The 21,985-nt window shown below is 40.0% G+C and overlaps 1 protein-coding gene across 1 annotated transcript in view; it reads right to left on the bottom strand.

Annotated features, from left to right (window-relative positions):
• Positions 1 to 21,985, bottom strand: part of ITGA1 (integrin subunit alpha 1) — a 163,682-nt gene that overhangs the window by 64,322 nt on the left and 77,375 nt on the right. The window contains exons 7-8 of the mRNA XM_082623787.1: positions 10,284 to 10,432; positions 6,131 to 6,281 (exon numbers count right to left, since the gene is read on the bottom strand). Coding sequence (XP_082479913.1) covers positions 6,131 to 6,281; positions 10,284 to 10,432 — 300 coding nt within the window. The remainder of the gene's footprint in view (positions 1 to 6,130; positions 6,282 to 10,283; positions 10,433 to 21,985) is intronic.

The raw sequence follows: 21,985 nt of genomic DNA on the forward strand, positions 1-21,985 counted from the left end.
TGTCCATAATCAGTATAGAACAAATTGTGGTATATTCATACAGTAGATAATAATGATAACAAGAGAATGAATCACCAATACAGAAAATATCATGTATAATCATGTTGAGTGACAAGCTAAACACAAAAGAGTACATACTGGATGATTTCACTTATATAAAATAGAATAGGCAACTTAAGCTATGATGGTATAAGTTACATCAGTGGTTGCTGTGGAAGGTGAATATTAAAAGTGAAAGAAAGTACAAGGGAAATTTCTGTGTTTTATGGAAATGTTCTATATCTTAATTATGGTGTCAGTTATGTGGATGTATACAAGTGTCAAAACTCATCAGATTGTTCACTTTGTGCACAGTGTTCACACTGAAATTTTGCACTGCTTGTGTTTCATCAATTTTGAAAAATTGAATAAACTATAATGCTATGCAACAATATGGATGAATCTTTACAATATAATATTAAGTTTTAAAAGTTTTGAAATATTGTATACAGCATGAAACCCTTTTTATAAAGTTAAAAACAAGTAAACCTTTTAAAATTAATTTTTTCAGATATGTACAGCTACCAAAGGACTACTTAGAAAAAGAGAGCAAGACATGATGAATATAGGATTTGGGCTGATGGTTACCAGGTGGAGGAAGGCAGGTGGTGAATGTGGTCAGATGTAAGTTGTCAGAGGACCAAGCTAGCTCTCATTTTGGGTAGTACATCCATGGATGCTTTAATGCTATTACGATAAGTATGCAGGTACAATTATAAACACAGAAGCAAACAAAGTGGGCCATGCTTCAACAATGACAAGAAACTCTCCTGAACCAAGGATCATGATTAATTCAATTCTGTGCTCCTGGAATCCAAAAAGCAAAGGTAAGACCGTGAACTCTGTGCTATTGCTTGATTTTTTAGAAAATCCGACTTCCTGGGGAGAAGAATCATGACCTCCAATGACCACAAAGATACTAGACTTTTCTAGCTCTACTTTCCATTTTTATTTTTTAAAATTTATTTATTTTTTTGTGGTACGCGGGCCTCTCACTGTTGTGGCCTCTCCTGTTGCAGAGCACAGGCTCCGGACGCGCAGGCTCAGCAGCCATGGCTCACGGGCCCAGCCGCTCCGTGGCATGAGGGATCTTCCCGGACCGGGGCACGAACCCATGTCCCCTGCATCGGCAGGTGGACTCTCAACCACTGCGCCACCAGGGAAACCCTCTATTTTTAAATAATAGTCATAGATTTGTCTGGCATCATTAACAACAGAGACCTCTATGGTGCTTTCAAAGTCCTGTTGGCAAAGAAGAACTGAAAGAGTCCCCAACCACAGTTCTGCATGGAGGACTGGCTGGATCTTGGACACGTGGGCAGGTGGGCGCAGGCAGAGGCGTCAGTGCTGGTCCTCTGGGTCTTCTGGCCGGCCAGCCCTGTCCCCCCTCCTCTGAGCACATGGGTCCCCCCACCTCCCCTTGGCCTCCTGCTCTCAGCTTCTACACGTTTTTTTTTTTTTTTTTGGCGGTACGCGGGCCTCTCTCTGTTGTGGCCTCTTCCGTTGCAGAGCACAGGCTCCGAACGCACAGGCTCAGTGGCCATGGCTCACTGGCCCAGCCGCTCCGCGGCATGTGGGATCTACCCGGACTGGGGCATGAACCCGTGTCCCCTGCATCAGCAGGCGGACTCTCAACCACTGCGCCACCAGGGAAGCCCTACACGTATTTTTTAATGTTAGATTTAGAATGGTAGATTTAAAAACTGACATTTTTATTAAGATGGGTACAGATTTTCACTTGCAGAAAGACAATAACTAAAATTATTGTTTTCAGTGTTGTTGTTTATGACCTACAACATACTTGCTTATTTGTATCATAAAACGCATAATGGTCTAAGATCGACAACTGAATCACTGTAATGTACGCTAAATGTTAATGTGACAAAAGGAGCTGGGCACCAAGTAGTCAAGCAGCAAGTGCATTGGTTCTCAAATTTTCCTTCCTAGTGAGAAGGGGGTGGGGTATTTATTCCTGGCTCCTTCCCCTTGCTGGAGGAGCCCAGAGGAAGTACTGCAGCATCTGAACCCCCTCTTAAGCTCCAGGACCACAGCGGAGTCACTCCAGCGCCCTTGTCAGTTTTGTAGCTCCTACATCTGTAAAACGTTCTTAGAGGCAAAATGCCTCACTGTATGTGACTAACTTGGAGCTGCTTTGAAGAAAGCGCACTATTTAGGAAAACTAGAGGCGGCTCTAAGACAATTGGCACACTGTTTGTGGAGCTTTTTTGATTTTTGAAATTACTCTCAACTACTACGTCCAGATTTATGTAGGAAGATCTGTACCAGCAGCTTACAAATCGAACCAGAACACAAAAACTTAGCTTGTGTTTATCTGGCTGAAAAGCAAATGCCAAACATCATTGAACAGAGGCCACTAGGTCTTTTCCCACTTTAGCTGCTTGAGGGGTAAGAGAATTAACGGAATGGTAGTAGAGAATTGTCCAAATAGAGAGGGAAAACCCAAGGGCCACTTGCTCTTATTACATTGAACAAATCCTCTCTCATTTAAAAACAATTAAGATGCTCTTCCTATAGTTGGGTATCTCACCATAGCTGGGTGTATTACGTGTCCTAGACTAAGGATGGAAAAGGCAGTCTCCAAGGTCTGGAGTCTCCATTCCATCCATGGTGTGGGTTTCAGGATCACTGGGGCCTTGCTCAACACCTCACTCTCTGCTTGGTCTTCTCCTCTGGACACACTGGCAGACTCGTCTTTTGTCAGCAGTTTTGCTATGCATGGATTTCTTTTAGATTTATACAAATTCTGTATGGTATGAAGCCTTCTGAGTCCCCAATGATTTACCTAATTTATTCTGTAAGTTATATATATGACATCCTGGGCTGAAAGGTCACTATTTTTCCTCCTTGGTTCCTATTTACCATATTCTAGATTCACTATTGAATTGACATGTTAACTTCCATTTCACTTACAAGTTGATGTTGTTGAAAATACACAAAAATTGTAAAGACTCCTGGACTATGCATAATTTAGGTTCTTAACTGTGATGTAAACGTTGTCAGATATTTAGTGCTCTATGTCACAGGACAGAGACAAATGGGTAAAGTTCAATGGGGAAGATGCCCAACTGACACACTTAATAAAAGTAAAATGTATAAATGTAATATGGGAGCATATATTTAGAAGAAACTATAAGAGAAAAGAATTCCCTGGAATTACTATGACTTGCATCCAGTTTGAACTATTTTGCATCAAAGAATGAAAATGAAAACAGGAAGAAATGTATTTTGATCCTTCACCCAAGGGTCTGGTAGCTGGTAAAAACATTATTTTCCATAAATCAAAAGAGATACAAAATAATACTTAAAAATTACTTCTGTTTCGCTTAATACAAATACGTCAAGTCCAGGCATTTGGTGTTCTGCTAATATTTACCTGGAATAGACATTCAGAATTGAAACTCCCTTGAGGCAAATATGTCAAATGTAAAGTGTAAGGCTCATTTACATGTAGCACAGTGCCTTTTGTGTGCAAATGAATGAAATTCTAAGATACTTTCTAAGTTGCTTATTTTCATTTGAATGCTGTAGGTGATACACTTTCACAGCCATTATAATCCCCCGCCATTATCATCTAAGATTAGAATCTGAATATAAAACAGTCTCCTGGGCTTCCCTGGTAGCGCAGTAGTTAAGAATCTGCCTGCCAATGCAGGGGACAAGGGTTTGATCCCTGGTCCAGGAATCCCACATCCCACGGAGCAACTAAGCCTGTGTGCCACAACTACTGAGCCTGCGCTCTAGAGCCCGCGAGCCACAACTACTGAAGCCCGCACGCCTAGAGCCCGTGATCTGCAACAAGAGAAGCCACCACAATGAGAAACCCGCGTGCAGCAATGAAGACCCAACGCAGCCAAAAATAAATAAATAAATTTGTAAAAAGGAAAAAAAAGAAGAAAACTTAAAAAACAAAACAAAACAAACAAACAAAAAAACCCCAGTCTCCTGCTAGCAATGTCTAATATCCTCAAGTGACAGAATAGAGACCATGTAACAGGGTCCTCAACCAGCTTAGCACCCTCACCAAATCTGGATGTTTCACAGGAAATGTGTGCAGTTTTATTACAGAGTGCTTATACTTTCGGTAATCAACTTTTTTGAGTGTTGTCTCCCCCCAAGACATATGTCTCTGGTGTTCAGGATCAAATGGTGGGGGGAAAAAAAGATGGAGGGGCTTTTCTGGTGGTGCAGTGGTTGAGAGTCCGCCTGCCGATGCAGGGGACACGGGTTCGTGCCCTGGTCTGGGAAGATCCCACATGCTGTGGAGCGGCTGGGCCTGTGAGCCATGGCTGCTGAGCCTGCGCATCCGGAGCCTGTGCTCCGCAGCGGGAGAGGCCACAATAGTGAGAGGCCCACGTACAGCAAAAAGAAAAAAAAAAAAAATGATGGAGTAGGAGGAACAGTCCAGGAAATAATAGGGTCACAGACCCCCATGAACATTTGATCTCATGCATCATGAATAGACGTGAAGAAATGTCTGAAACCTTTCTGTGTGAATAAACAAAGAGAGAAAGTAAAATAAATGTCTTATTTCCTAGTTTGGCACAAACTAAAAAAAATGTAAGGTTCACTGAGGAAAAAAGATGAATTAGGAAAATAAATAATTATTGATAAAGTGACAGTTTCCTATACTTTGTTTATACCATTTCAAAGATCAAGTTGATGCTAATTCACTGATTAAAATGGGAAAGGAACTCATGAGTTTATGGTTCTCCAGGAAGATTAATGCAATCATGAGACCTCTTTTTGACCAGATAAGAGGCAAAGTATGAATGATCAACCAGGGATACAACAAAGGGAAACAGAGATTTAAGGGCAAGAAATACTGATTATGTAGCCAGATACAATGCAAAAGTGATATAAGATTCACTTAAAATTAAGAAGCAATCCACTGATAGATACTTTCTTTCCACTGAAGTTTCCTGAACGTTGTTAATGCTGCTGATGGTTAATTCAGCTCATGGCCTGCATCTATGGTATCTGGAATGCTAGACTATATCCTCTGGGAAGAAGTTGAACACATGATGGCACCTCTGGTACCTGGTTGTGTGGGACAAACTGGGCATGCGCTGGCTTTGCATACTAAAGAGACCGAGCATAGACTCTAATTGTGGACAGTATCTCTGAGTGAAGGCTGAGCCATATGGAATTATTCTCAACCACCGAAAAGATCAAAATAGCTATAGTAACAGGAGAGGTAATAATCAATTGAATAACAGTTGGCAAAAGATAACTTACTGAAGTAACAACAAAGGGAAAGAGAAATAATGAGATGTTTTAATTTTTTTTTTTTTTTTTACATCTTGTACCCCAAATGAGAAAGAAAATATTGCAACTGTTTACAACCTAGTTATCTTGGTTATAAAATAAGAAGTACAGTCACCTTGCCCCAGGGAAGAAGTGAATTAATTGTGTGTTCTGGAACTTCATCAGGGATGAATCTCTTTTTCTTCCCTACCTACTATTGGGTGGAGTGTCTTTCACTGATCACACTTTTGAAAGGGAAAAGGGAAATATCACTGATTCAATGCTGAAAAACAATTGTGGGTAATATCTGTTGTTACTATAAATAAAAGGGATTTTGTTGAAAAACAATTTTGGTTGAACTTTTAGAGTTCTGAAATATTTTGTTCTCTGACTTATTTAAAAAATCACCTTAAGAAACTCCCCTCCCCCTAGGCTGAAGGCATATGCTTTCCTCCCTCCCTCCCTCCATCTCTTCTCCCTTCCCCTTCCTCTTTTCCCCGCCCTATTTCTGTCCCTTTCTCTCTCTCACCCTTCCTTCCTTCTTCTAATGTATTTTCTCCCTTCTTCCTCCTTTTATCTTTCCTTATTTTCTTCCTTCCTTTCTTGTAGTGATTGTTTGCTGAGTCTCCATTTGCCTGGCACTGTGTCGGGTGCTGAAGACACAAAAGGGGCAAGACCCAATCCTGCCCCCACAGAGTTTACTTCGAAATGGAGAAGTTTCTGTTTTTCAACCTTGTTTGTGTAACTCTCATAAAATAACCATGATATGCACACAGCTTTTCTCTTCACACCACAGCCTGAAAGCCATCTCTAGCCCTGTACTTACAGCTATGGAAAACCGCTGAATGCTTTCATCGTCACAGTCCTGGATGACCTTATTCAGTTGGTGGTTGTCATGGGACTCTCCATCAGTCACAATTACCATGACTTTTTTAACCCCTCTTCGGGCACCCCGGGCTTCAGTGAAAGCCTCTTTCCTGAAATAATCACAGACAAAAGAGCAGCAAATAAAACACCAGCCCAAGGTTAGGCAAAGTGATAAACAAAATGAAAACACTGTCAACTCCAGGTAGCCCAGTGCTTTCCCTCCAAGATCAACATTGTTGCCCATTGTTCAAGCTGGGAGGCATGATGCTCATCGTTTGTAATAGTTTAAGATTTATTCCAGATGATGGAGAGGTTACTATTTTGCCAATCACCATAGATTCCATTAACAAAAGGCAGCAGTCTTTCATTCTTTGGAAACTTCAAAGGGAGAGTGTGACAAGCATACAGCAGATTTAGAGAAGGTCAGATTTTAAATACTTTCCCAGTCACTCCTTTTTCTGTAAACACTCCTTCTCTTGCTTGACAGGCCTCTTTCCTTCTGCTTTTGGCAGAGCTTTTGCTTTAGTCCTCACTTCCCTCACCTACTCTGACATTCACAGAACAGCTTGGACATCCTGTAAGCTATGGAGGGGGCATGGGAGAAAACAGAGTATTTGTATGGCTGTGAGTGCTTGAGAGTGCGCTTGGATGTGGGGTGAAAATTCAGACATAGGAATTAAAGACTGCAGATGGCAGTGGTCTGAGTCAGTGACAGAGTAGGGTTGTGGGGGGCAAGGAGGGTTTGGCAAAGCTATGAAAGTCTGAACTAGGTTTTAGGACACAAGCTGCTGGCGGTGAGGTGGGACGAGGTGGCATGGAGAGAAAGGAAAACTGCTATAACCTAACTTCAAAGAAAGGAATTTTGATTTAATTCAACAAGCATTTATGGATAGAGATGGAAGATACAGGAAACTGACAATTTTTGTTTGTTTTGTACCTTCTACACACACACACACACACACACACACACACACACACACACACACACTCAGGCACACTTTCCCTCTATTATTTTCTTTTACTCAACTACTTTCCCCTCTGGAGCCTTGGAAAAGAAGAGTACATTTTACTTAGGACTGAAACAATGAATGGATTTCATATAATATTTTTTAGATTTTGGTGTAAAATGCAGCAATCATTGTGCTGAATAGTCATTTTAAATATTTTACTTTGGTCATAAGGACAAACAGCTGCAGTTGAGATATACCAAAGAAACCCCTGTCTTTCACCTTCCAACAGTTTGCCACAGTACACATTAGCTCTACTGTAGATATATAGTAAATGCACAGTAGTGGGTATTTTGTGAGCAGGGAGAGAGGATCCTTGTGATGTGAGCAAAGTGATTTTATCTGTGTTTATTTTTCCTTTAAAAGGACTAACAGCAAATATGACAAGATGTTAACAACTGTTGATTCTGTTTGATGTGTACATAGGATTTTGTTGTACTGTTTTTTACATTTTCAAATTTTCCTAAAATTTTCAAAAGAGAAAAAGAAGCTATTTAAAAAAATATATTGATCACTGGCAAACTGTGTGTCTCTGCCCTCTACACTACACAAACAGATTCTCTGAGTTCTTTCTATGCACAGACAAAGGTGAAAAATAGATGTTAAAGGTTAGTCTTTAAATGAAGTTTGGACATCGATATGATAAGATTTAATCCTTTTTACAGTTTTAATTCCTTAGAGGATCACCAAAACTTCCTAATTCTCTTGAAGATCAAGGTCATAACTAAATGAACATCAGCTGAAGGAGATGATTAAACGACCTTCCTTAAAGAAAATCTGTTAGCTCTGAAACCAGGGCTGGCTTTCTATGGCAGAGCTCTTGAGTATACCCTTTCTGTTTCAAGTATCTTCAGCAAATTGCCCTTGACCCCCAATTACCAGCATCCAATATTCTTTCTTTAAAATAAGCATTGACTTCCCTGCATGTTTTTAAACATTAACATATCCCAGGAGAATCCCTTTCTTTGGGACAGGAGAATCCAGGCCTTATGATTAAACACTGTGAAGCAATGAAAAGAAAAAAAATTTGGGATAGGGATAAGGGGACACAAAAATATTTTGAACTGGGAGACACTGAAAATGGAGGTAAAGGATTCTAAAAATTTAGAAATATTATTTGCAACTGGTCCTGCCTGAAAGGAATAAAGAGCAATTAAAAATAAACTTAAACATGAAAAAATGATATAAGAAGTGTACTCAGGGCTTCCCTGGTGGCACAGTGGTTGGGAGTCCGCCTGCCGAGTCAGGGGACGTGGGTTCGTGCCCCAGTCCGGGAGGGTCCCACGTGCCGCGGAGCGGCTGGGCCCGTGAACCATGGCTGCTGAGCCTGCGCGTCTGGAGCCTGTGCTCCACAGCAGGGGAGAAGCCCCTTCTCACAGCAGTGAGAAGCCCGCGTACCGCAAAAAAAAAAAAAAAAAAAAAGAGTACTTAGTAATATCATTATGGAGTCTTATTTATGTACAAAACTCAATAAACTCTGTGTCCTACAGCTAGACCCTCTGTGAAACACATAGGCAAAAACCATATAGGGACATGGTATTTAGAGTGGTATTTACGCAGGAGCAAAAGCAGCCAGAATATTTCTTCAGTTAGTTTTCAAAAATGAATATTCATCTTAAGTGGTTGCCTTTGGAAAACAAAGTTCCTTACAGGCTCAGAGCTTTCAAAGAACACTCTGATTTACTTTGTGTGGTCACATTTAGTCAATTATTTAAGAGTGCACACTCAGCACACCTAATGTGTGCACTTTTGTGCATGCAAATTGGTGATCTACGGGCAGGTAAATGTAAAATTACCCCATCTGTTTGTGGTTATTTTTCTCATGGGCCCCATATAACTAGAACCACATGCTTTTCTAACATTTATGAGTCTAAAGCTGCACATGAAATTTTAAATTTTTGAAAATCCAACCCATTCTTTGGAGTATCCATGTTAACTGTTTCAGCCCCCTTAAAACGCTGATCTTAGCAGGCAGGTGAAGTGAGGTCATGGGTAATCAACTCTTCAGAATCAATTGAGTGTCCAGAAGTTGAAGGCACTTAAGAGAAGGATCCTTAACATTAGTCAAACTGACCATTAGATTTCCTGTGCTTTTGGTATCGTTTAGTTTTTGTTCAGAAGCTTTCATGCTGATTAAGGGGAGAAACAGCAAAAGATAAGAGCTGAGTGAGATCAGAAAAAATACAGAGAAGAGGAGCTGAACCTTGTAAGAAAAGGACAGTTCTATACGTTCTTATAGAATGAAATTCAACCACAGGGTGGGTTATGTGTGCTCCATGAAGGAAACTGCAGAAGGGAGGGATGTGAATTAGAGGGAATTTGGAGAAAGTAAGGAAGAAAGAGAGAGAGCACAAATCATGAAATCCTTTCCACTTCTTTTCTTTTTTTTTTTTAAGATTTTTTTTTTTGATGTGGACCATTTATAAAGTCTTCATTGAACCTGCTACAATACTGCTTCTGTTTTATGCTTTGGTTCTTTTCTGGCCGTGAGGCATGTGGGAACCCGCATCCCCAACATTGGAAGACAAAGTCCCAACCGTTGGACCACCAGGGAAGCCCCTCCACTTCTTTTCAATCTTTTCACTGAAAATGATTTCAAATAAGACAACATTTAATTTGCCCTCTTAAAAACTCTTATTTGAGAGCTTCAATAACCCTAAATCTGTAAAATTTAAATATGTAAAATGCTATAAAATTATAGACATATTAGGGTATAGATATATATTGAGTAGAAGCGGACTGATATTAATCCATCTTTTTAGATTGAGATTCCTAGAAGCTGAAAACAAAGAATAAAAGGAAAAGATATTATCTAATATTATGTCTTAGTACCCAAGCATGTGATGCCATAGACTACAGCGATTTTTTGGACTGATTCTCCATCAATCAAAGCCTTGGAATAAGAGGAAAGATAAGAAGAGTGATGAGATTGTAATATAGAAAAATTTGATCCTACAACTATTAGTTAATCAGTTGAATCTCTTTTCAACAAGATGGCTTTAAATATTGCTAAGGCAACTGTTCAGTTAATACTCCAAAGGGCTAGATCATAAGCAGTTATTTTTGCACAGTCTTTTACTTTGGCTTATTTTTTTATCCATATACCTTGCTGTGTCTATTCCAAGGGCTGTCATCGTCTGGCGGCCACCTCTCTGGACTATTTTATTTGCTGCAACAAGCACCTCTTCCGTTGATGAGTACTTATTGAGGTTGAACTCATGGGTTACATTTTCTCCATACTGTACAATTCCAACCTGAAATACCAAGCCACTGTGAGTTATCCATCTAGCAGACCTCCCTGTTTCAATTTTTTTGCATTTAAACATATGCATCAGATGTAATAATACATTTTAGTCCTTAAGATGAGTTTAAAACTCTATCAGTACACAAATCTTTCTACTTTGACGGTAATGATCACTGCCATTTGTGGATGCCAAAGAACACAAATGAAAGTGTTGTTATTAAACCTCTCAAAGGACTGGCTTCTCTCTTCAACAGTGTTTACTGAATGACTCTAGTAAGCTTGGGGAGGGGGTAGAACATGAAACTGACATGGCCTCTGCGTTCATGGAGCCTCTAAACTAGAGGGAGAGAGAGATTAAACACAAGAATCATTTAAATACAGGTTCAATCGCAAACTGTGAAAAGGGCTGTAACAGAAAAGCTATTATTGGCAAGTATAACCGAGGAGCCTAATTTAAAGTGAAGACTCAGGGAAGGCCTTTCAGAAGTGATATTTGAGACTTAAAAGACATGTGCTAGAAGGGTGGAGACCTGTTCAGATGATGGCTGAGAGGGAGGATGGGGTCCACACAAAGGGAACTGTGTAAGTGAAGAAGCTGAGCTGGGAAAGTGGTAGGTGCTCTAAGAACAGAAAGTCAGTGAGTCTGGACCAAGCTAGGAGGGGAGAGTGGGGCAAGATGAAGTTGGAAGAATAAGCAGGGGATGTATATGGCAAAGACACACATGTGCTTCCTGCTTTATGTAGCTCAGCTGTAGCGTCACATCTCCTAAATCAGCCCTTCCCTCTCTTTTCTTGTTCTCTGTCTTCCCTCTCTTACTGACATTCTCCTTTCATTCATTCTTTCCTACAGGTTGGAAAATGCAGGCAGCTAACTGCAGAGCCATCATGAAGTAAAATGACTTAGAAGGTTAAGTGCCACTGCTTCGATTTCCCTTGCTCCAGACCCTCTCCCACCCCTTGCCCACTTTCCTTATCCTTTTTCTACACCCTCCTTTGAAGGTTTATGTGAACCAATAAACTAATCTATATCAAGAATTGTGCCTGAAGTTACTTTTTGTTTAACCTTCCTACCCCAAAATTAGGGACTCAGAGAATTCTTTACCCAAAGGAATGTCTTTTTTTTTTTTTAAAGATGTTTGAGCACTAAGACCTTGAGTTCTTTTAAATTTTATTTATTTATTTATTTATTTATGGCTGTGTTGGGTCTTCATTTCTGTGCAAGGGCTTTCTCTAGTTGTGGCAAGTGGGGGCCACTCCTCATCACAGTGCGCGGGCCTCTCACTATCGCAGCCTCTCCTGCTGCGGAGCACAGGCTCCAGACGCGCAGGCTCAGCAATTGTGGCCCACAGGGCCAGCTGCTCCGCGGCACGTGGGACCCTCCCAGACCAGGGCTCGAACCCGTGTGTCCTGCACTGGCAGGCGGACTCTCAACCACTGTGCCACCAGGGAAGCCCCGGAATGTCTTTTTAATGTAGGAGTTCTGGGCACTTCGTTTCTTAGGTAGGGGAAGTAATTGGAGAAAGCGCTGCTTTATTTCCAGGCAGTTGTCTAGTTTGCCCATTGTTCAGCCAGTCCTATATCCAAGTCTGATCCTATTTCCAAATGGCATAAATGATCAGCATCTACCTTGTACCTCCCTTGATGTCACTGTTGTCAGAAATCTTTAGGCTTCATTATTTGTCTGATTTATAGATGCATTTCTACAGCTTGGTCCTTTTGGAAACCAAAAGCATACCCTGGCACTTGCAGAAACAAATAAGAGAACTCCCAATTAAACATAATCTTTATCGTCTCTGTGCTACCTTCTGGAGTATACTAGACAACCTGGAGCAATTATGCCACCATGCCTGAATACTATCCTATTTTTTTTTTTTTTGGTACGTGGGCCTCTCACTGTTGTGGCCTCTCCTGTTGCGGAGCACAGGCTCCGGACGTGCAGGCTCAGCGGCCATGGCTCACGGGCCCAGCCGCACCGCGGCATGTGGGATCCTCCCGGACCGGGGCACGAACCCGTGTCCCCTGCATCGGCAGGCAGACTCTTAACCACTGCACCACCAGGGAAGCCCCTATCCTATATTTTTACTGCTTTTTTTTAGCTTTCTTTCCTAACTTATTCAAATTATAGTAACAGAAATTAATACCACATTTTATAAATGAAGAAGCTGAGTTTAAAAAACCTCACTTTCCATAATGAAAAGGCAGAAGGAGGCCTAGTCTAGGATGTGTCTCCTTCACCTCTATTTTGTCTCAGTAAAAACTCACCTCGCCCAAATCCCCTCATTTTCTTTTTTTTTTCTAGTCATATTTTGTTTTTTAGGTGCTTGTGTTAAATCTTTATAGGTGTAAACTCACTTGTTACAGCACATAGAATTATGTTACCACTTAAGTCTCCTCTTTTATTTTTAAATTAAAAATTTTTTCTTTTTTAAAAAATTGACAGGTAGCTGACTTCCCCCCATTTTCTAATCACCTCACCTTTTGCTAAATGTTGCTGCCACTTCATGGCCACTCAGTGAGTTCAGGTAGCTAGCTAGCCAACTGAGATACATTAGAAAATACGATAAAACAGACAAATAAGATACATTAGAAAATATGATAAAACAGACAAACAAACAAGTAAATAGATCATATTTTTAAAAAAAGAAATAGAATATACGAATCCTTCCTTAGAATTGCTGAATCAGATATCAGATAAATAAGAAATAATTAGAGAACATATGCGAGTATAAGAAAAGGTACACCGTAAGCTGAATAAACACAAAATCTGCTCAATCTGTGTCCAGGTTAGGTTTGCCCTTTGACTGTATCTTTCACCTAATATCTGTCACCATCTGTTCCAAGACTATGTGCTGTTATAATTGGAAAAAGACAACTATTAGTTTCCCATGACTCCAATTCAGGTTATTTCCTTGACAGTTAAATGTTATGTACAGTTATCTGTTACTCTCTGAATAGACTTAAAATTCTTTTCCCAATGACCCTAACAGCTTTTAATTAGTAATCCAGGGAGACACTGAATAATTATTAAGGGAAACCATGTAGGTTTGACATTGTCTTTGTATATATAAATGCTCAGGGTAAATAAAAGTAAAATGATTTTTTTACTTCGATAATCATTATACCTAATTTATGGTACCAAGGTGAATAAATGCTGCTGTGGAAGTTAATTGCTCATCTATTCAGGGTGTCTTACAGAGTTGGTTTTGTTTTACTTCTCTTTGTTTAGATTTGATTAAGCAGGAGACTAAAGAACTTTGAAAACTGTCACTCCTGTCATTATTCTTGGACATTTTACTACCTGGATTAATCTATTGGACACCCTAGTCTCTCATTTCTTTGACTTCCTTGGCTTTAGTAATATTTTCCTCTAGTTTGCCTATGTCATCCACTTCCAAGGTCTTAGCCTTCACCTTGTCATCTGGAAAAATTGCAGCACCTCAATCTCAATGTCAAGTGTTCTTCTCTCTGATCATTAACTTTGGCTCATTTACCTAGTATATCCAATTCATCAATTCCTTGACCACATTAAGATGTCTAATTAATTCACAGATCTTATCTTTTTTTTTTTTTGTACCCAGCCTAGATTCCATGATCCATCACCATAATCATTTACTTGAAAACATTTAACTACTTTAACCTTTTTTTTCCTCCATTAACTAACTTGGCTAACTTCCAACTCTGGTTAAGTTCAAATATCTCTTTCTCTGTGTGTGATCCTATGACACTGAATTTTGTTAGACAAAAGTCACATACCTTGTAGACTGGTCTCATTTTAAAGTTTTGCACATGAATCCCAAATGCGGTTGCACATAGCACTGCCCAACAATCCTACTACTTTTTACTAATGAGTGTACTGTTCCCTTCAATCAAATTTTAGTGATAAGCTATTAACTCCTCAGGAAAAAAATAGCATCTCATTTATACATGGGGAGGAGCTCACATGAGAAGAAATGGAAGTCATGTCAACTAAATAAGGCTGCTTTGTGATGTAACATTTTACATTTACAACACACCTTCCATATCTCATAGAACATACTATGAACTGATTACTATGAATTGGATTATCTGGAAAAATTATCTTCACACCAGGAACAGCAGAAGATGTAACACCTTGGTATGTCAGAGATCAGTGCTTTATATCTTCTATCTCTCTATCTTCTATCTCTCTTATTACTTAACATATATCTCACTTTCATAAGCTTATTTTTTTGTGAATGTTAGGATATAAGAGAACTTATAACTGCCTGTTCCCTTACCCTTTCTGTACACTTTGCTTCTAACAGCTCCACCTGAGACTTTCCCCAGATGACTGTCCTTGGACTGCTAGAGCTGTTTTGCCCCAAAGGTTCAAAGAGTCAGAAGTGCCTGGGAGTTTTCTCCCTCTTCACCCCTTGCCCTGATCCATAGGTAATGCCTGAGTGAAGGAAAATGCAAGACCAGCCCCTTGACTTAACTTGGAGCCCCTTCCAGATCAGGCTGAGGCCTTGACTTCACCTGGACTCACATGCTTTCTTGTCCTCTGTGGCTGCTCTGTTTTGTTCCCCCAAATCCCTTCCTATTTTCTTTTGGAAGCACTCCCTTCATGAATTGCTATCACTTGACTCCTCCTCTCAGAGTTTGTTTCTGGGGAACTGGATCTAAGGCAGCTATTATCTATGTTTCTGCACTCCTTCTTCAGCCCAGGCCAGACATCATTGCCTTGAACCTGGACCACGGCAGTCACGGGTCTTTCCACTGCTGATCTCCCTCCCTCCATTTCCACTTCCTCAAATTCTTCTACATTTTTTTTTTTTTTTTTTTTTGTGGTTCACGGGCCTCTCACTGTTGTGGCCTCTCCCGTTGCGGAGCACAGGCTCCGGACGCGCAAGCCCAGTGGCCATGGCTCACGGGCCCAGCCACTCCACGGCATGTGGGATCTTCCCGGACCGGGGCACGAACCCGTGTCCCCTGCATCGGCAGGCTGACTCTCAACCACTGCACCACCAGGGAAGCCCCCTTCTACATATTAATAGTAGATTAACTGTCTTTAAATTCTGCTTTTATCATGTGTCTTCCTTGTTCAAAAACTCTAATAACTCTTCATTGCCTACATCAAGGACTTTGAAATATACTTTAAAAGAGAATTGTACTTTAATTCAAATAGAAAGTAGATAAAGCTTCAAGCTGATTCTTGAATACTAGGTCTATAGGTTAAAATTCAGTTTTTTCCTCCTGACTTTTTTCCTCCTGACTTTCAGCCACTCAACAGTCTGGCCCTACCTTCTTTATTCATCCTCATCTTCAGGACTCCTCAGGATGAACTCTATCCAGACCAAATGTGCTTCCTTTTCCCTCCAACTAAGCTAAGTCTACCCATTCGGTAAGATTCAATTCAAGTTTCACTTTTTCTGCAGCTTTGTCCACCTAGTTGCCGAGAGTCCATACTGATCTTCCCCTTCTTCAAACTGTGAAGCAAACTTGTCTGTGCTGCTCCTGTGAGCCCTGTGTTCTTCTCAACTTTTGCATGCGTGCTTTATCTCCCAACTCCATTATAAGTTAGGAAGGGGCAAGCAGGGGTAAAGAGCATGGACTACATCATAGCTTTTGGTATTCTCTTATCCTGTACCACTGTTTTGCTTTGCTCACAGTTGACCCTCATACATTCTTACTAGATGACTATAACATTTCACATAGGCAAGTAGAAAACTGAGATAGTAGGGAAATAATGATAAACAGAAAAAGAGAGATATAAAGAAGTGTGGGAAATTAGAAGAGTGGGCAGTGGGAACTCACATCTCAGAAAAATGACATTCAGTGTAGGTCTCCGGCTGACACAGGGGTTCTTATTTCCTTAGGAACTAGATAGAATAAGGTCAGCTATGTCTTCCCCAGAAAAGGGTGCCATTTATTAATTGTCATCACAGGAGAATGCTCAAATCACAAAACATATATAATGCTTTGCTGAGTACTGGTGAGACCCACTTTAGTGGAAATAGTTTCAGTCCCAGCTTAGTTTATAATTTAAGGCAGGTGAAACAGATTTGTACTAGCATAATGGGTATACATGCATCTACAACCGAGTCAAATAAGTATGAGAATTAAATAATGAGATAAAAAGTGATGAACACACATGGTGAGGAAACAGGGGGAGAGAGAATCACAAGGCCCTCATGGAGGAAGGAGGATCCAGATTTCTGAATGAGCTACCCAGGTAAAGAACAGACAGCAGAGTATGATAGTAGAATGGGAGGAAGCAAAGCAGGCTTGAGCCTGGAAAATCTGTCAAGGATGATCATTAAAGACATTTAAATCATTCCAGAATTTGCGGAAAGATAAACAATCAATAATCACCATATTTGACTTGAAGTGGCCAATTGCATTGGAATGGTACAAGACCCAGAGGGTGGAGTTAAGTAGAGAGCTGGTGAGGAATAGTAAAGATGGAAAGATTCTAGGCATTTTTGCTAAATGCAAAAAAGTAGGCAGAGATGGCAGCTAAAAGGAGAAACTGAGTTAAATGAGGGCTTTCTTTAAGGGAGAATGGATAGAGCAGCTTATGGCATCAGTAAAAGAGTAGATGAAAATAGTAACAGTAGATTCTTACAAAGGGGGGATAAACCACAGTAGAAAGAAAAGTTACTTTTCAGAGACAACTGTAAGGGACACATTTAGCTCCTGGGGAGATGCAGTTTGAACTTCTTGATTAAGCAGTTGTAATTACAATCTAAGTCCAAAGAGAAGTAAGAGCTGATTCACATTATAGCATAAACCAGGCACACAACTGGCTGAGGATTCTGTTACATGAACAAGAGGTTTGTAACACTTAGAACTTTCCATTTAAACATAAAATTTGCAATCATGTTTCAGATAAGCCCCGAACTAATATTCCCTTACCCTTTTCCAGGGAATGCTAACTTTCTCAGTTGCTAGGTATGAGTTTTTAAAAAGAGTCCATGATCAAATTAATCTTGGAAAGCAATTGTTAATACAAAGTATAACAGTTTCTCTGTCTCTGTCTGTCTGCCTCCCTCTGCTATTTATATTAAGTTAAAAAATGCCACAAATTTCAAATGGAGCAAAAGAGCAAGGCTTTCTCTCACTCCTGCATTGCTCTACTCTGACTCATAAGTGGATTCTTTTGAGAGTGCTCCCAGAATCTTTAATATGAAAACATGCATTGTGAATCACAAATTGGAAGACCTGATGTATTTTATTTTTATTTAAGAGAATATTTTTTTGTAAGGAACATATTCAACACCTCAAACAACATAGCTTGGAAAATATTGCTTTATTCTAATATTGAGTTATCTACTCGTAAAGATCAATTAATTGTTCTGCTTTATTCACCCTTGTTATATTTATAGCACACTGTCATGCATTGCAATTATCCAAATACAAGATTTTACTTCATTTCTAAGTTGGAAGATTTTCAGGATTAGGGACAAAGTATTAGAGTCTGTTATTTATATTGCTATCACATCTAGCGTAATACTTGACCAATAAGATACTTCATAAATATCTGCTAAATTAAAATGAATTAATTATCCAAATGGCTTTTTCTCTTTTGAGGGTAGAAAAGAACAAGGAGGAAAGTGAGTGTGAGGAATATGGAAGGAATGATGCTGTTAGAAATCACAAAAATCACTAATTTTTTCTCATAAAACTTAAAGTCACAGCAGAATGACAAGGGAGTTTTTTAAAAAAGAGAAGTGTTTAAAATAGCTATTAAGTATACTGAGTCAAAGAATCATGAAGGAATGGAATTATTTCCTCATTTAGAATTATACGATTACCTTGTATTCTTAAGTTAGAGTGATAACACCAGCGCCTAAATTTTAATGCCCAAAATGAGCTAAGTTTCTGGGTTTTCATTCAACAGTTAACATTATCCAATCAATAGCTTCTTTAGGGGTGTAATGACAGGGAAGCACAGTAAAGCTTTCTGTGTTTCTGTAGGATGCACAACTGCTTAATCTGATAACAGCTCAGACTTTGCATCTGGTCATTTTATGTTTCCTTTTACCAAAGTAAGGTGCAAAAGCCCTGCCCTACAACATGCTTCTACTGCAATTAAGTGAGAGTATGAATGTGGTGGTAATACAGCCTGCAATCCAAATTAACTGTCAACACAAACCATTCAAGGCTGTGTTAGCTGAAACCTGGCTGAACCTTTGTCACTATGGAGAGGGATGAACAGGACTGGTTCACAGGTAGATGAAATGATTCCTCAGAAACACAAATAAAGTTGGTAAATTAAAGATGTAGGTCCTGGGCTTCCCTGGTGGCGCAGTGGTTAAGAATCCACCTGCCAATGCTGGGGACATGGGTTTGAGCCCTGGTCCAGGAAGATCCCACATGGCGCAGAGCAACTAAGCCCGTGCGCCACAACTACTGAAGCCCGCGCGCATAGAGCCCGTGCTCCACAACAAGAAGCCACCGCAATGAGAAGCCCACGCACCACAATGAAGAGTAGCCCCCGCTCACCACAACTAGAGAAAGCCCCTGCGCAGCAACGGAGGCCCAATGCAACCAAAAATAAATAAATAAAATAAATAAATTTATTTGAAAAAAAAAAAAGATGTAGGTCCTAAGAAAAGGATGTCTTTAGCTGGTCTCTTGCTTGATGGAAGATGCTGCAATAAAATTGACCCATGCTCAAAAATGTAAGGCTAGAAGATGTTAAAATGGGGAAGACTATGGGAGAAATCAGGACCAGAGGTGAATGGGGCTAGATGTGTTGAACACCTGCAAAGAAAAGCCTGAAACACAATGTAAAGGGGAATCTGGGGTGTCCCCCAAAAACAAGTCTCTTCTAGCTGAGTGAGAGATGGTGGTCAGTACAATAATGATTTTTAACACAAGGAGAAATTAAAAATTCCAGAAACTACATTTTTCCAACATAAATGACTTGCCTCCTACGTGCTAGGCAGTGCAGGAAACTCTGAGCTGTATTCCATAAATAAAAGGATTAAGGCACAATGCTGTCATTGTGGAATTCACATTCCACCAGGAGAGACGCACTCACGAAACAAAAAGCGATGCCACTGAGAGATAAGAGCAGTGGACGAAGGGTGTGTAAATGCTGTGGGAATACGGAGGTGAAGGGATTTTTCTTGGGAAGGGTGGGGGGAATAACCACAGAAAAGGACAGAGAAAGTGACCCTTGAACTGAGTCTCAGAAGTTTACCTCGCACAGGGAGCCTGGGGTGGAGAAGGGCTTTCCGGGCAGAGAGAATCATGAGAGCATAGAGCAACGTGTTCAGGGAAGGCCAGGGTAAGAGTGGCTACAGGGCAAGAGGGGAAGGAGGCAGGAGACAGTCGAATGACAGCCACTAGGTGACGAACGTCTTATAAGTCACTGGAGAGCTTGGGTATTATTCCACAGGCAAGGATAGGAGATTTTTATTCAGGGAAATTCCATGATCTGGACTCTACATGGGAAAAATAACTCAGATGAGTGTTGAATGGAGGTAGAGGACAACGGAGACCAGAACGCTAGTGCAGAGGAAGATTCACCACATTCACAACATCACTTTCAGAAACGACATCCTGACTGACAAGGATATGGCTGCCCATCTCAGACAGGTTTCTTCTCAGACCTCCAAACAGTGAATCAGCCCTCATAGTTTAGGCTCCTAGGGAAATGGCCATAAAATGTGTCGTAAAAAGAAAGATAAATAAAATTCCTAAAATTTAATGAATTTCCCTCTTTTATTTTGCCTGGTTTAATATTATGTTATACTCTTGATAGGAACAGTCTAGACACTGTTCCATTAGTATATTTCACTTTTATATCAAGCCTCACAATTTACTGCTTTTATTTAGGGTAATGCACTTGTATATGGCATATTTATATCATTCTCATTTACTATTAAAAGCAATGTTATGTTTAGGTATTGAGGATCAATAAGACCTCCATAACGTTTATACCATCATATCTTTTATGGCAAGCTCAGAGTGTTTCAGGTTTGTTTTTATAGGTGGTTTTTTACAAAACAATTTTATAGCCTTTACTCTGTCTTGGGTAAAAAACTGGTTTGCAAAGTTCCTTGACTATGTTTGCAAAAAGTGTTAATGGGACCGCACAGAAACATGGGAGAAACTTTGAGTAACTATTTAGGGTGAATGTTTTTGTCACTTGCATTGCATTTTCCTAATGTATACTAATTGTCATATGGAAACTTGAATGTAAGTTTTAAAATTTATTTTCCTTCCTTCCTTCCTTCCCCCTTCCTTTCTTCCTCCCTTCCTCCCTTCCTTTTTTTTTTTTTCTGTTGAGGTGAAAATTACTTCCAGAAACATTCCATATCTTTGAGACTCCTTTCCAATAACTGCAATTACTAAATGAAAAATCTGTGACTGCAGAGAGTAGGCCATAATATTTGATCTTTACCTTTGTATCAAGTGAATAATTGTAATTAATATCGATATAACAAACAAGAACTCATGAGGTATAACTAGAATGTAAATTTTTTTTTTTTTTGGCCCATGATCCCTTTAAAACTTATTTAGGGTGAAATTCTTCTACTCTCACTGGATGGAAAGATAAATGTCTTATGACTTTTATTATTTTTAGTTTTAAAATGTCTGTTTAAAAAAAGCTCTGTATTTTAATTTAGGTTGTACCACATGAAAGTGCTGTATTTGTAGGTCAAAAAAGGATCAAACAGCAACAATTTCATATGGTTCAGCCTAAACTAAAACAAAATCAATAAGACAAAATATCAAAGTTGATTTATAGTTAAATCGTCTCTCCTCCCCCTACTAAAGCTTATGGGAGGTGAGAAGCCTGTAGTTGAGGGAGGGGCATGACTAGCTGTTTATTTGTTTCTCTGCTCCTCTTCTCTCAGACTGCTGACTATAATATCTGACATCTCCACCGATGGAGGGAGCGAAGATAAATACAGGGTACAGAAATTCGTACTTGACAGGTGCTGTCCTAAGATGGAGTAGGTGCTAACAGGTGTTATCTTTCTGGTGGGCTCTTTGGAGATCTCCCTTCACCTGCATCCTTGTCTGAGTGAATGCATGTCACTACTGTGGTCCCTAGGAATCAGGGATAGCTTCGGCTGTTCTGTGCAGAGGCCTCCACTTACTTCCAGGAGATTCTATGGACAGGAGCTAACAGGATTCCATAATGATCCATGGGAAACACATTCTTTGTACGGACAACTCTGGGTGTGAGGCCAATCCCACTGCCTTAACTCGCCCGTCAGCAGCCAGACAGCTATCTTGCCCTTTAGATATTTCAGGCAGGAGTCAGACAGTCATCAACTGCATGTCCCAACTTTCATAGACACACACCAATCTCACTGTATGATCTCACTGAAGCCTTTCTCACTAGGCTCTTTCTACAGAGAAATCCACTTCACAAATCTGTCAACTTCATTCTTAATGCCTTTATATCCTTGATATGGGTGAGGAGTTTAAAGAGTCCTGTCTTTAGCTCATAACTTTCCATCTTTGCGTCTTCTTCTGGGCAGTATCTCTTGAAATTCATTTTTATATTTAAGTAGGGGAAGTTAATTCTGCCAATCTTAGGGCAGGATTGGGTGCTTCAATGGAAAACAAACAAAAACAAAAG

The sequence above is a fragment of the Mesoplodon mirus genome (assembly GCF_964341445.2).
Source record: "Mesoplodon mirus genome assembly, chromosome: 5".
Classification (NCBI taxonomy): Eukaryota; Metazoa; Chordata; class Mammalia; order Artiodactyla; family Ziphiidae; genus Mesoplodon; species Mesoplodon mirus.